Source organism: Gallus gallus, chromosome Z (assembly GCF_016699485.2).
Source record: "Gallus gallus isolate bGalGal1 chromosome Z, bGalGal1.mat.broiler.GRCg7b, whole genome shotgun sequence".
Classification (NCBI taxonomy): Eukaryota; Metazoa; Chordata; class Aves; order Galliformes; family Phasianidae; genus Gallus; species Gallus gallus.
Genome location: NC_052572.1, coordinates 65,107,965 through 65,118,907, shown reverse-complemented (window position 1 = coordinate 65,118,907; position 10,943 = coordinate 65,107,965). Strand labels below are relative to the sequence as shown.

At 50.2% G+C, this 10,943-nt stretch overlaps 1 protein-coding gene across 1 annotated transcript; it reads left to right on the top strand.

Moving 5' to 3' along the window:
- The first annotated feature begins 4,386 nt into the window (after positions 1-4,386).
- Positions 4,387-9,679, top strand: LOC101750451 (coiled-coil domain-containing protein 81-like). Its single transcript, XM_040656418.1, has 11 exons — positions 4,387-5,215; positions 5,647-5,708; positions 5,855-6,008; positions 6,399-6,655; positions 6,771-6,856; positions 7,307-7,398; positions 7,724-7,832; positions 8,072-8,174; positions 8,324-8,461; positions 8,910-9,088; positions 9,390-9,679. Exons 1-11 carry the CDS (start codon positions 5,131-5,133, stop codon positions 9,589-9,591), a joined length of 1,467 nt encoding a protein of 488 aa, XP_040512352.1. The 5' UTR covers positions 4,387-5,130; the 3' UTR covers positions 9,592-9,679.
- The last annotated feature ends 1,264 nt before the right edge of the window (positions 9,680-10,943 follow it).

Below are 10,943 nucleotides of genomic sequence, written 5' to 3'. Positions count from 1 at the left end.
TTCCCAGATGGAGTGGAGTCAGGTCTTCATGTGTCTATTATCATCTCTCTGATCCTAACTTTACTATTGGTCCTTGATGGGGAACATAAATATATCTTTTTCAAAGTGTTTTGCAGCTCAAAGAGAAAAAAAATGCTAAGCCTTATATTTTTCTCCCAAGCTGAGATTTGCTTACTTATTATTTACAAGAAGCTGGACAGCTTAAGGAATAGCAAAATCATAGAATCATAGAATCACAAGATTGGAAAGGACCTACAAGTTCATCTAGTCCAAATGTCCTCTCATTACCATTGCTATCACAAGCCACTAAACCGTATCTCGTAGCTCCTCATCCAGACGCTCCTGAACACTGCCAGGGACGGTGACTCCACCATCTCCCTGGGCAAGCCACTCCAGCGCCTGACCACTCTGAGAGAAAAAGTTTTTCCTTATGTCTAATCTAACCCTCCTCTGGTGCAACTTGTGGCCATTTCCTTGGGTCCTGTTTGTTGCCTGGGAGAAGAGGCCAAACCCCTCCTCATCACAACCTCCCTTCAGGAAGTTGTAGTGTGCAGTGAGGTCTCCTTTGAGCCTCCTCTTCTCCGGACTCAATACTCGAGGTGCGGCCTCACCAGTGCTGAGTACAGGGGGATGATTACCTCCCTGCTCCTGCTGGCCACACTATTTCTAATGCAGGCCAGGATGCCATTAGCCCTCTTGGCCACCTGGGTACACTGTCGGCTCATGTTCATCCTGAGCATCAACCAACATGCTCAGGTCCCTTTCCTCTTCACAGTCATCCAACCACTCATCCCCAAGCCTATAGCACTGCGTGGGGTTGTTGTGGCCAAAGTGCAGGACCCAGCACTTGGCCTTGTTGAACCTCATCCCATTCACCTCAGCCCAGCAATCCAGCTTATCTAGATCCCTCTGAAGGGCCTTCCTACCCTCAGGCAGATTGACACCACCTCCCAGTTTGGTGTCATCTGCAAACTTACTGAGGGTACACTCAGTCCCCTCATCTAGGTCATCAATAAAGATATTAAACAAGATGGCCCAGTACCGATCTCCGGGGGACAACACTTAAACAGATCACCAGCTGGGCTTAACTCCATTAACCACTGCCCATTGGGCACGGCCCTCTAGCCAGTTCCTTACCCAAAGGACAGTGACAGTGTAAGCTGCTAGAGGCTGTTCAGTTGCAAATGGAAGGGATGTAGTATATGAAAGCTCCCACAATTTTGCTGATTCAGTAAAGAAAATCAAAGCATAAGACACAGAAATAAAAATGTAGTAATGCAAGAAATAGTATATCAAAGAGTAGGGATCAATTCTTACTATCTGTTGTTTGCTTCTTTCATTTGCCAGTGTACCCTAAATTCTGTTTTCAAACACATTTAGCAATTGACATTTGTGAGGTTTTCACAGAAAACATTAGTAAAAGATACCTGTTTTGTGAAATTAATAATTTGGCTGCAGATTACAGTGGTTTCACACAAGTGGTTTATTTGTCTTATTTTAACACCAGGGTGCTCTAATTTGCCTGCTTGAAGTGAGGTGTTAAAAAACAAGGTATCTCCAAAAAGGCAGATTCTGGAGTTGTTTCCAGGAGATTGCTTAGGCATCACACTTAGGAAATTTTTTGGTCAATTATTTCACAAAGTTGTCACTTGGAATCTACCAACAGGTGCAATGTGAATGAACAGATGTAAAATCACAGAAGATAATATTTTATATAGTCAAAGCACACAGGTGTGTGGGTCCTGGAAGATACTAGTTATCTGTCTGTTCTTGATTCTGCAATAGAAAAAAAAATCCATTAATTTACAAGGAGGTTTCTTCTTTACTTGTTTGCAGTTATATCCTACTGTTAACTCAATAGCTATAACACCAAAGAAACCTATGGGTCAGAGGCAAATCAAATTACAAAGCAGTTACAAAGCAGCAAGGTAAAGGTTAGGCTCAGCAGGGAATCTGAAACGTGGTATGTGAAGAAAAGCAGAAAATCAGTAAATGAGTCAGAGCTGAAGGTGCATTTGTAATATAAACAGAGATTAAGTGCATGTGTGGTGCAGTAACAATGTGAGTGCACGTTGTTAGGGCAGGCAGCAAACCTTTTTCTTACATGTCTTTGGAAAATCAGATATAAAAATATAAGTTCTTCAAAAGTAATTCTTTTTAAGTACGGAATACAATAAATTCTCCAGCCTCGACCAAAATGAAGTAAATCTTTTATTTTTGAAATAAAGAAAATCCATCACCAACTCAAATCAAAGAATTATAGAATGGCTTGGGTTGGAAGAGGCCTCAAGGATCATCAAGCTCCAACCCACCTGCTGCATGCAGGGCCTCCAGCTTTCATATCTAATCCTAGACCAGGTTGCCCAGGGCCCCATCCAATCCGGCCCCCAGGGATGGGACATCCGCAACCTCTCTGGGCAGCCTGTTCCATCACTTCACCGCTCTCTTTGTAAAGAACTTCCCCCTGATATCCAACCTATACCTTCCCTCCTTCAACTTAAAAGCAACTCCCCTTGTCCTGCCATTATCTACCTTTGTAAGGAGTTGACTCCCCTCCTGTTTGTAGACTCCATTTAGGTACTGGAAGGCTTCAATGAGGTCACCCCGAAGCCTTCTCTTCTGCAAGCTGAATGAGCCCAGCTCCCTTAGACGGTCTTCATAGGGGAGGTGTTCCAGCCCTCTGATCATCATTGTGGCCTTCCTCTGGACCCTCTCTAACAGCTCCCTGTCTTTCTTGTATTGGGAGCCCCAGACCTGGATGAAATATTCCAGATGGGGCCTCACGAGGGCAGAGTAGAAGGGGACAGTCACCTCCCTGTCCCTGCTGGCCACCCCTCTTCTGATGGAGCCCAGGATACCATTTGCTTTCCAAACTGCAAGAGCACACTGCTGGCTCATGTTAAGTTTTTTATCTACTAGGATCCCCAGGTCCTTCTCTGCAGGGCTACTCTCAAGGATTGCTCCTCCCAGTCTGTATATATGCCTCAGTTTCCTCCAGCCCAAGTGCAAAATCTTGCACTTTGATGCACTGAACCTCATTAGATTCACCTGAGCCTGCCCTTCAAGTCTGTTGAGGTACCACTGAATGGCATCCCTACCTTCCATTGTGTCAACTGCACCACTCAGCTTGGTGTCATCAGCAAACTTGCTGAGAGTGCATTGCGATCGTCTCCTCTGAAGCTTCTTCATGGATTCAGTACATTTGGTGCTTAGATTCCATGAGGTATGTAATAAAACTGTTGCCAAAATTCTGGGTTAGGAAGACAGCGCATAGAAGTGATGCAGAAAATGGTGCAGGGATCATGGAGTTCCTCTGAGAGAGGTTCCACTGAAGCTGTTTATTTCTCTTCACTTTTAAAGCATACAGATGCTTTTCACCAATTCACCTCTGTGCCCGAAGGATACTCTTCTAAACCACTAGGGCTTTGCCTTGGTTTTAACCTAAATGAACAGCATTGCTATGTGACTGCCAGTTCAAATATCTACATCAGAAATGATTAAAAAATGCTCACCCTTCAGCCTAAGATGAACTTTAAGAAAAAAAAGGTGGAGTATCATCTCAAATCAATTCCTGGTATCAGCTTATCCCACTATAGTATGTTGATCAATGTGAACATTGACAGCATTCTCCTGACATCAGTTAAGAACAAAAGTAAGTCAGGTTCGCAAGCACAGTTTTCAAGAGAGTTAGTGGGGTAAGACGGTGCAAAGAGAAACTCTCCTGAGCATCCTACTGTGGAAGGAAAAAAAATCTACTTTCAGCTCACCAAAGTCATTGCAATCAGAAAACTCCCCAGCAGGTCTCAGGACATTCTCCCAAAACAGAACCCAGAAATGCCAGACAGTTGCGATGCGAGATAAAGACATAAACTACGTATTACTATTGGAGGCATAAGGAAGCAAATTGGCTTCTTGCTTTGTTCCTTTTAGCTGATTGAAACTCTTGCTTGTGAAAAAGTTTCCACTAAGAGACATGGCCCTGATGTAAGGAATTAATTGCAGTGGTTACATCTCTGCAAACATACTTGCTGTGAAACCATCAACAGAGATTACCTCTTCCTGAGTTATTCTTGATTACTGATTTTCCTAGCACTCTCAAAATATTATGAAAATGGCAATCTCTGAAAGAGGGACAGAAGAGAGGGCTGGGGGGAGAAACCACTTAAATTCCTTAAATTCACAAATCTCTTTAGAAAATATTTTTTTCACCAAAATTTCTATTTTTTCCATAGAAATCTTCATTGACTCACTGGTTACATACTGCTTTCCGTTTTTACACACAGGTGCCATCTGTAAGACGAAAGGTTCTAGGTGCTCTCTGCACTTTTACCAAATTTGGAGCTACTACAGTGCGCCAGAACACAGAAGATTCTTGTGCCCTGCATGCAGAATGGGAGAAAAACCATAGGCAGCCAGCTACTCTGGGCTAGACTGCAGTCGTTTCTGTGTGCAGTAACAAGGCTTCACATGCTTCAAATGAAAGGCATACAGAAAAGATGGCAAGAGATTGCATCTGTGACACATTCTTCCCTCTTTCACATGAATGTGCAGTAGCAATGAAGTTCCTTATTTCTAGCTCAATAATAGACTGCAGTAATTGTTCTAATTAAAGCCAGCAGATACTGTTTTACTCTCAGACAAAATCCCTAGCAGCTGCTAACAAAGTTTAGCAAGTTACACCACAGAAGAATTATGTGGGTTGCTCCAAAAGTAACGCCTCCTATTTATTTCCATGCAAACAACAGATACGAAGAGCAGAAGAACACTATGCAGGGTGGAAGCGTTAGCGCAGCACCTTCAGCGGCCTCGCTGGACTCCCCCACCCATGCTGGGCCAAGACATGGGGGCCTGTGAGGTGGGCAGGTGCCCATAGCCCTCTGTGACACAGCATGGCATCACAGTGGGGCTCAGCTCTGAGTCCCTCTCCCCAGCATCCCCGGGCCACATTTCCCAGCAAAGCCTGGGAGGTGCCAGGGCTGTTCTTGCCAGTGCTACTCTGCTCCACTGGAGCTGCTCTGCCAGCAGGAGAAGGCCAGAGGGGAACCTGTGAGAGAGTGTGAGACATTGCTTGCCAAGAGGCAAGGAGCAGGAGCAAGGGAGTGAGCACCACTTCCCCAACTGCTGCACAGCATGGAGAATGAGGTGTTCAGATACCTGCTCTTCAAACCCTTGGATCCCAAGCAGCTTTCCTTACTGAAGGAACTCACCACCTTGGGTAAGGCTTCGGGGCCTTTGGGGCAGCACTGTGGTAGCAAAGACGGAGAGGAGACGAAGTGTGGAGAGCTGGGGGCGGGCAGCTGGGAGAAGGTCCCCAGGAGGGGCATGGTGTCTGCAAGCAGAGCCCTGCCGGGTGGTGCCCACTGGCTCAGGGATTGCTTTGGCAGCCCAGGCTTACTGCTGGTGCCAGGATCCCCTTCCTCAAAGAGCATCCCTTCACTCTCCAGACCTGCCCTGGGCACAGTGTGCACTTCCTGCTCGCTGGGCACGGTCAAGAGCTGTACTGGGAAACTACAGCAGCACGAGTACTCGTTGAGGGCAAGGGAGAGCTTGGTCACACTCCGCTCTCTCTGCCGTTGGAGGAAGGGGTTACAGAATGGTTGGGCATTGCCAACTCCAAGTGTGATGGGTCCTTCTTTTGCTTTCCAGAAATCTGCAAAGTGTGGGAAGCCACATCCAAGTACATCTGGAGACAGCTGCTGGAGAAGAGGGTGAGTCTTACCTCCTGCTTGTGGGCCAGCTCGTCCCTTTGCACCTGAGCAGCAGCCACACAGCACTGTGCCCAGGGCCAGCAGGTCACCCAGCATTACCTCCACCCAGCACTGCTATGGCTCTCTCTACTTGTTTGATCTTTCAGGCGGTGGATATTGGAATTGGGAGCTTTGCAGTTGTGTCAGCTCATGCTGCCGCCAGAGAGGATGGGGTTCTGGTTGTGGATAAACCCATTTTCCAGCTGAACCAACACGTCCAGCGATTTTACAAGATGAAGGAGCCTAAAACCAAAATTCCTTGTAAGAATTTTGTTTTGCTTTGCTCTGCTGCACGGCCCCAGCATTTTACTCCGTGCTGAAAAATCCCTGTGACATGTCAAGAGCAAAGTCTCTTGCAACCTGGAGAGTGGTGGGGCAGGGTGCACATCGAGTGTCCCAGCACCCTGCCTCTCCCCTGGGCACCAGCGTGATCTGCCCAGTTTTCCCCAGCCTCTAGCTGGATGCTGGGAGCCAGAGGCAAAGCTTTCCTGCCCTTTCTGCTGCCCATCAGCACTGCTCCGGAGATGTGGCCAAAGCAGACAGGGGCCCACTCCCTGCAGAGTGTTGCACGAGGCCGGGGTGCTGTTGACCCTTCCACTGCGAGTCTGCCGAACTGTGCGGGGAGTGTCGGGATTGGTCTTTGTTTTTCAGCTGAGATATTCGAGTATCCACTGAACTTTCGGGAGATTGCTGAAACCATCTGCTTCCGCGTGCCAATCATAGAGCACTGCATCCATGAGACCTTGCTCTTCTTTGCTGAGGCCATCCGAGGAAAGAAGGAACTTGACTTTTTCTTCAAAAGACTTGGCATTCTTTCTCTGAGAGGGCAGGAGGTCATCATGAACTTCTTTGATGACTGCGTACTGCAGCTGGATGCCACGGGCAACATGCTGCCCGCTCTTCTTGGGGTGAGCTTGCACATCTCTGGGGCTCCCTGCAGCACTCTCAAATGAGGTTTGCCACCCTTGAGAGCAACAGATACGTGTCTGTGGCCTCTGCTCACTTGTGTCTGTCCCAATACAGGACTCCGAGATGATGAATATGATTGCATTCAGAGGCAAAAACAAGTTTACTCGACGCAGTGAGGATGGCTGCATCGTACTGCCAAGGTGAGCACAACCACTCCTGCAGCAGCCGGCTGGCCAAGGGAGCAGCTGCTCAGCTCATGCTCTGGGACAGCTTCATGCCAAGTCCTCTCTCCTGGCAAGGTTGTTAGGCAAGAGCAGCCCTTTTCTGGGAGAGCTCCCATTCGGCCCATGGCTCGGTTCACCCGGACAGAGCAGTCCAATGGGCTAGACCGTGGGCCGTGGGCCCTGAGTGAGAGAGGCAGGAGGTGAGGGTGGGGGGAGCAAGGAGGGTCCCGCTGTTCAGGGCGGGCATGAAGGTGACAGAAGCTCGGGGGCAGAAGTTGCTGGAGACTGGAGAACCCCTCAGCTCCCACAGAGAGTCCTCCTATGGCTCGGCACTGGCTCCCAAAGAGCCCTGTCCGCAGGTTCTCTGTGTCAGGCACTGAGGGAGCTTGGTGCCCTTTTTGCCCATGGGTGTCTTCCTGTTTCCAGAATTGGAGTTGAGGGCTCAAAGACCAGCCAAGAAATCACTTCCATCAAGCCCCGAAGAGAGTCCCAGCCATGGGGCGGGGGTGCCCGAAGAGGTATGTGAATGTGCCTGAATTGCATGCGGATACCTTTTCTCTGCTGGGGAAGTCACCCCCGGCCAGTAAGCCCTGATGTTTCCAAGAACCTCCCCATGTGTCCCTGCTGCTGGGAGATGGGTGAGAGAGAGCAGGACGGGCTCAGGAGGAATGCAGATCTGGGCTGTGTCCAGTGTCCAACAGGGGCAAAGAGCCCCTGTAATGTGGCTCTGCTCCCAGGGTGGCAGTGAGTGTGGGTGAGCACAGCCAAGGAGCTCTGCCACTGCTGCTTATCTGCACAGTCACAAAGATGATGATGTGGTGTTCTCTTGCTTCCCACATGCAGTGAGCGTGTATGATCCAGTGTTGCTGGCTCGGCGCAGGGCATCTCAAGCTGTGAGGGCAGAAAAAATACGCAAGGTGCAGGAGAAGAAAAAGCAAGGAGTTAGATTCAGGTGAGCCTCCTGGAGAAATATAGCAGCAGGGGGTGGGGGACACATAGTGCTCTGGCTTGTTGTGTCAGGGTGGTGTTTCCCTCAACCATGGTGCCCTTGCCAAAGGGCCCTGGAAATGGCAGGGTGACAGCAGCCACAGTCCCTTGTGCTGCTGGAGCAGAGCTGTGGGCTGTGAGCCCAGTAGAGAGAAACTGCTTCAGCCTGTGCTCCCACCAGCTCAGCCTGCTCTGTCTCTGTAGGTTCCTGCCACAACTTGAGCAGGCACATGCTGAAGACCTGAAACAACCAAAAACTCCAGATCATCCAGAGCTGTCCACCAGTGCCAAGCAGCCCTCCAGAATGGTATGCCAGAAGCATTGATCCACTGTCCTTGAATCCCCCTGGGGCTCCAGAGGAGGGCAGGCATGGCAGCAGCAGCTGCCCTCCCAGGGGTCCCTGCCCAAGCCCCAGGAGACTGACGCTGCCAATGGTTGTGTCTTCCTGGCCTGCAGGCAGCACACTTGATGCGTGCTCAGATTGTAGAGAAACGGCTCCAAGTGCTGATGGCCTCCAAGCGCAAGGAGGTCGAGGCTGAAATCCAGAGCGAGTACCAGCAGTGCACATGGAGGCAGAGCTTGGAGAGAAGCCAGGTACAGTGTGCACTGACTGCCCTCAGGGAAAGGGCATTTCCCCTGCTCCTTGGAAGGGGAGCAGTGCAGGGCTCCTGGACAGGGCAGCGTTGCTGTGGCCACCTGGCAAGGAAGCATCTTCTGTCTGTCCACTGCCCTGCAAGTCGCCATGCGAGAGGAGCTGCTGCAAAGAGCACAGGGCAAAGGCAGCAGCTGGCTGGGCACGGGCATGTGAAGACTAAACCAAGCCTGTGTGAGGCACCTGGCTCAGCTGAGGCGTTGGGGCGTGCTCACCCACTCCTGGGCAGAAAAGCTGTTGCCGGCCCTTGGCTTCAGGGGGTGAGGGCAGAGTCTGTGTTGCAGAGAGAGCCCTCTGCTCTTCAGTGCCTTCTCCTGCACGACTGCATTCTGAGTGGCAGCCCCAGCTCCTTGCAGATGTTCTTTAAGACGATCTCTTTTGCCTTTGCAGAACCCTTTCCACCGCCTGCTGGAGGGTGACCCTCGTCCTTCCTACGTTGTGAGAAGGGAGTATGACCAGCAGCTGGGAGAGAGGCTGAAGGGGAAGGATGGGTGCCAAAGCCCTGCAGGGCAGACAGCACCGGACGGGTGGCAGAACAAGCCACAGCTCCCAGGGATATCACAGGAACAGTAAGTGTGTGCTGGTTCCTGCAGAGGCCCAGGAGCAGCGTTGGGAGGCCCTGAGCCCCAGAGCTGTTCTCCGGGCTTCCCTGGGCTGCAGGGCTGGGTTTCCTCCTGCCCTCTGTCCCCCTGGCTGGTAGGCACTCTCAGTGCAGATGGGCCTGGGCATGAGGGCCCCTAGGCATGACACTGAACAGTGTCTGTCCTGGGCAGCATATCCCCAGACTACAGGCCTGAGAGAAGCCCTATAGCACTTCTGTCCCTCTTTCCCCAGCCCAGAGCTGAACGTCTTTCTTCTTGGTTCCTACAGGAAAGGAGAGAAGACAAGGCTCTTGGACCGCTGTGGGAAGGCCCAGGGCCTGCCAGACCTGTTAGGAACCTGCCAGGCAGCTTCCAGCTGCAGCAGCCGTAGCCATCCCAGCCTACACCAAAACGCTGTTTCAGGCGCCAGTGACTGCACCCAGGCACACTCAGACAGAACCTCCCACTGCTGCACGCTGCCACCTTTATAGGGGGAGAGCTATCAGCAGTGGGGGCATGAGGCATCTTTACAAAAGTAACTTAACATCTTCAAACAAATAAAGAGAAATTAACAACTTCTGTAGTGTTTGTGTTACATGATTGCTTTGCACACGCAAATTGCACTGCTTCAGCCGTCCCTTCAGAGTCCCAGCAAAGCGGCATTCTGCCTAGGGAAGGTTGTTATTCCAAGATAAGCGGCACATCTGAAGCCTAAAAGCAGAGTCTCAACATGCCACAGGCTGTGGGACTTACACTGAACTCTGCTAGAGTTGATAATGGAGGCCCTGTAACAAGTGATCACTAGAAACTTGTCAGCTGATGATGCTTTGTTAAAATGTTCTGGAGCAAATGTGGGACCTGACCTACTTAGCACACAAACTTCTGGCCAGACAGCACAGTTCCCCATGGAACCCCACGGCCACCAAAGAGCCCTTACAAAAACCCCATATTGCCACTGTTTGTGCAAAGTATGAGATTTTAATACATATAGCAGTTCTTGGAACAGCAGGTGGGCACTTTCCAGAAATTCTACGGACATTCACACACGTTGAATACATGCAATGTGTGTGCTTTAGTTCCTGGGTATGCATGTGAGGTGCAGCAATTGCCCATGCATCAGGTGCCGTTAGGAAAGAACACCTGCTTCTTAACACCACACAGGTCCAGTAACAGACCTGCCAAATCCAGATTGCTGGCACTTGCTGCCAGCTAGGCTGGCTCTTTGCTCCCTGCATGGTCTTAGTCTGGTCTGAACAGGAGAGGAGGAGCCCTGCAACCTCCAGTGCTGCTCCCCAGGCCTGACAGCCACCTCTCCTGGCAGAGGAAGCTTGCGCCTCAGGCCCTGCTGTCCATTCCATTTTCAGAGCTGTCCTGCATGCTTTCATGTGACTTCCCTAGGGAATTTCAGTGCTGAAGGCAACCACACAAGGCTGCCCTAAGCAGTGAAGCTGGGTCACCTCAGGGGAAGGCGCGGAGATAACCTTCACAGCCACCCCCACCCAAGCTAGAGGTGGGGAGATACTAGGCTCATTCACCCACATAGCAGAAACTTTGCTTTCTGTGTTTTAAGTTATATTGAGTATGCTCTGAATTCAGCACCACCACCAGATTGGGATTGGATATTTTTAAGAATGTAAAGTTGAGGTCAACTGGCAGAAAATGATGCACTCTTACATGCACATACAGATGCCAGGAGGTGCTCAGGTGCCTGTGATGCACCCAGGAATCTCTCCCCATTACTCATTCTTGAGAATGCAGCAGAAGAGGAGCTGGGGAGATTCTCCTATTACTCAGAACCTTCTATTGCTCGAAAAGCTTTTCTCCTGCTTTGGTTTCAGTGTTA

Excerpts from the sequence above, each read along its gene's own strand:
- LOC101750451 (XM_040656418.1), top strand. The coding sequence starts at position 5,131 with ATGGAGAATGAGGTGTTCAGATACCTGCTCTTCAAACCCTTGGATCCC. Across the intron at positions 6,656-6,770 it reads TGCTGCCCGCTCTTCTTGGG|GACTCCGAGATGATGAATAT; the intron begins GTGAGCTTGCAC and ends GTCCCAATACAG. Across the intron at positions 6,857-7,306 it reads GGCTGCATCGTACTGCCAAG|AATTGGAGTTGAGGGCTCAA; the intron begins GTGAGCACAACC and ends TCCTGTTTCCAG.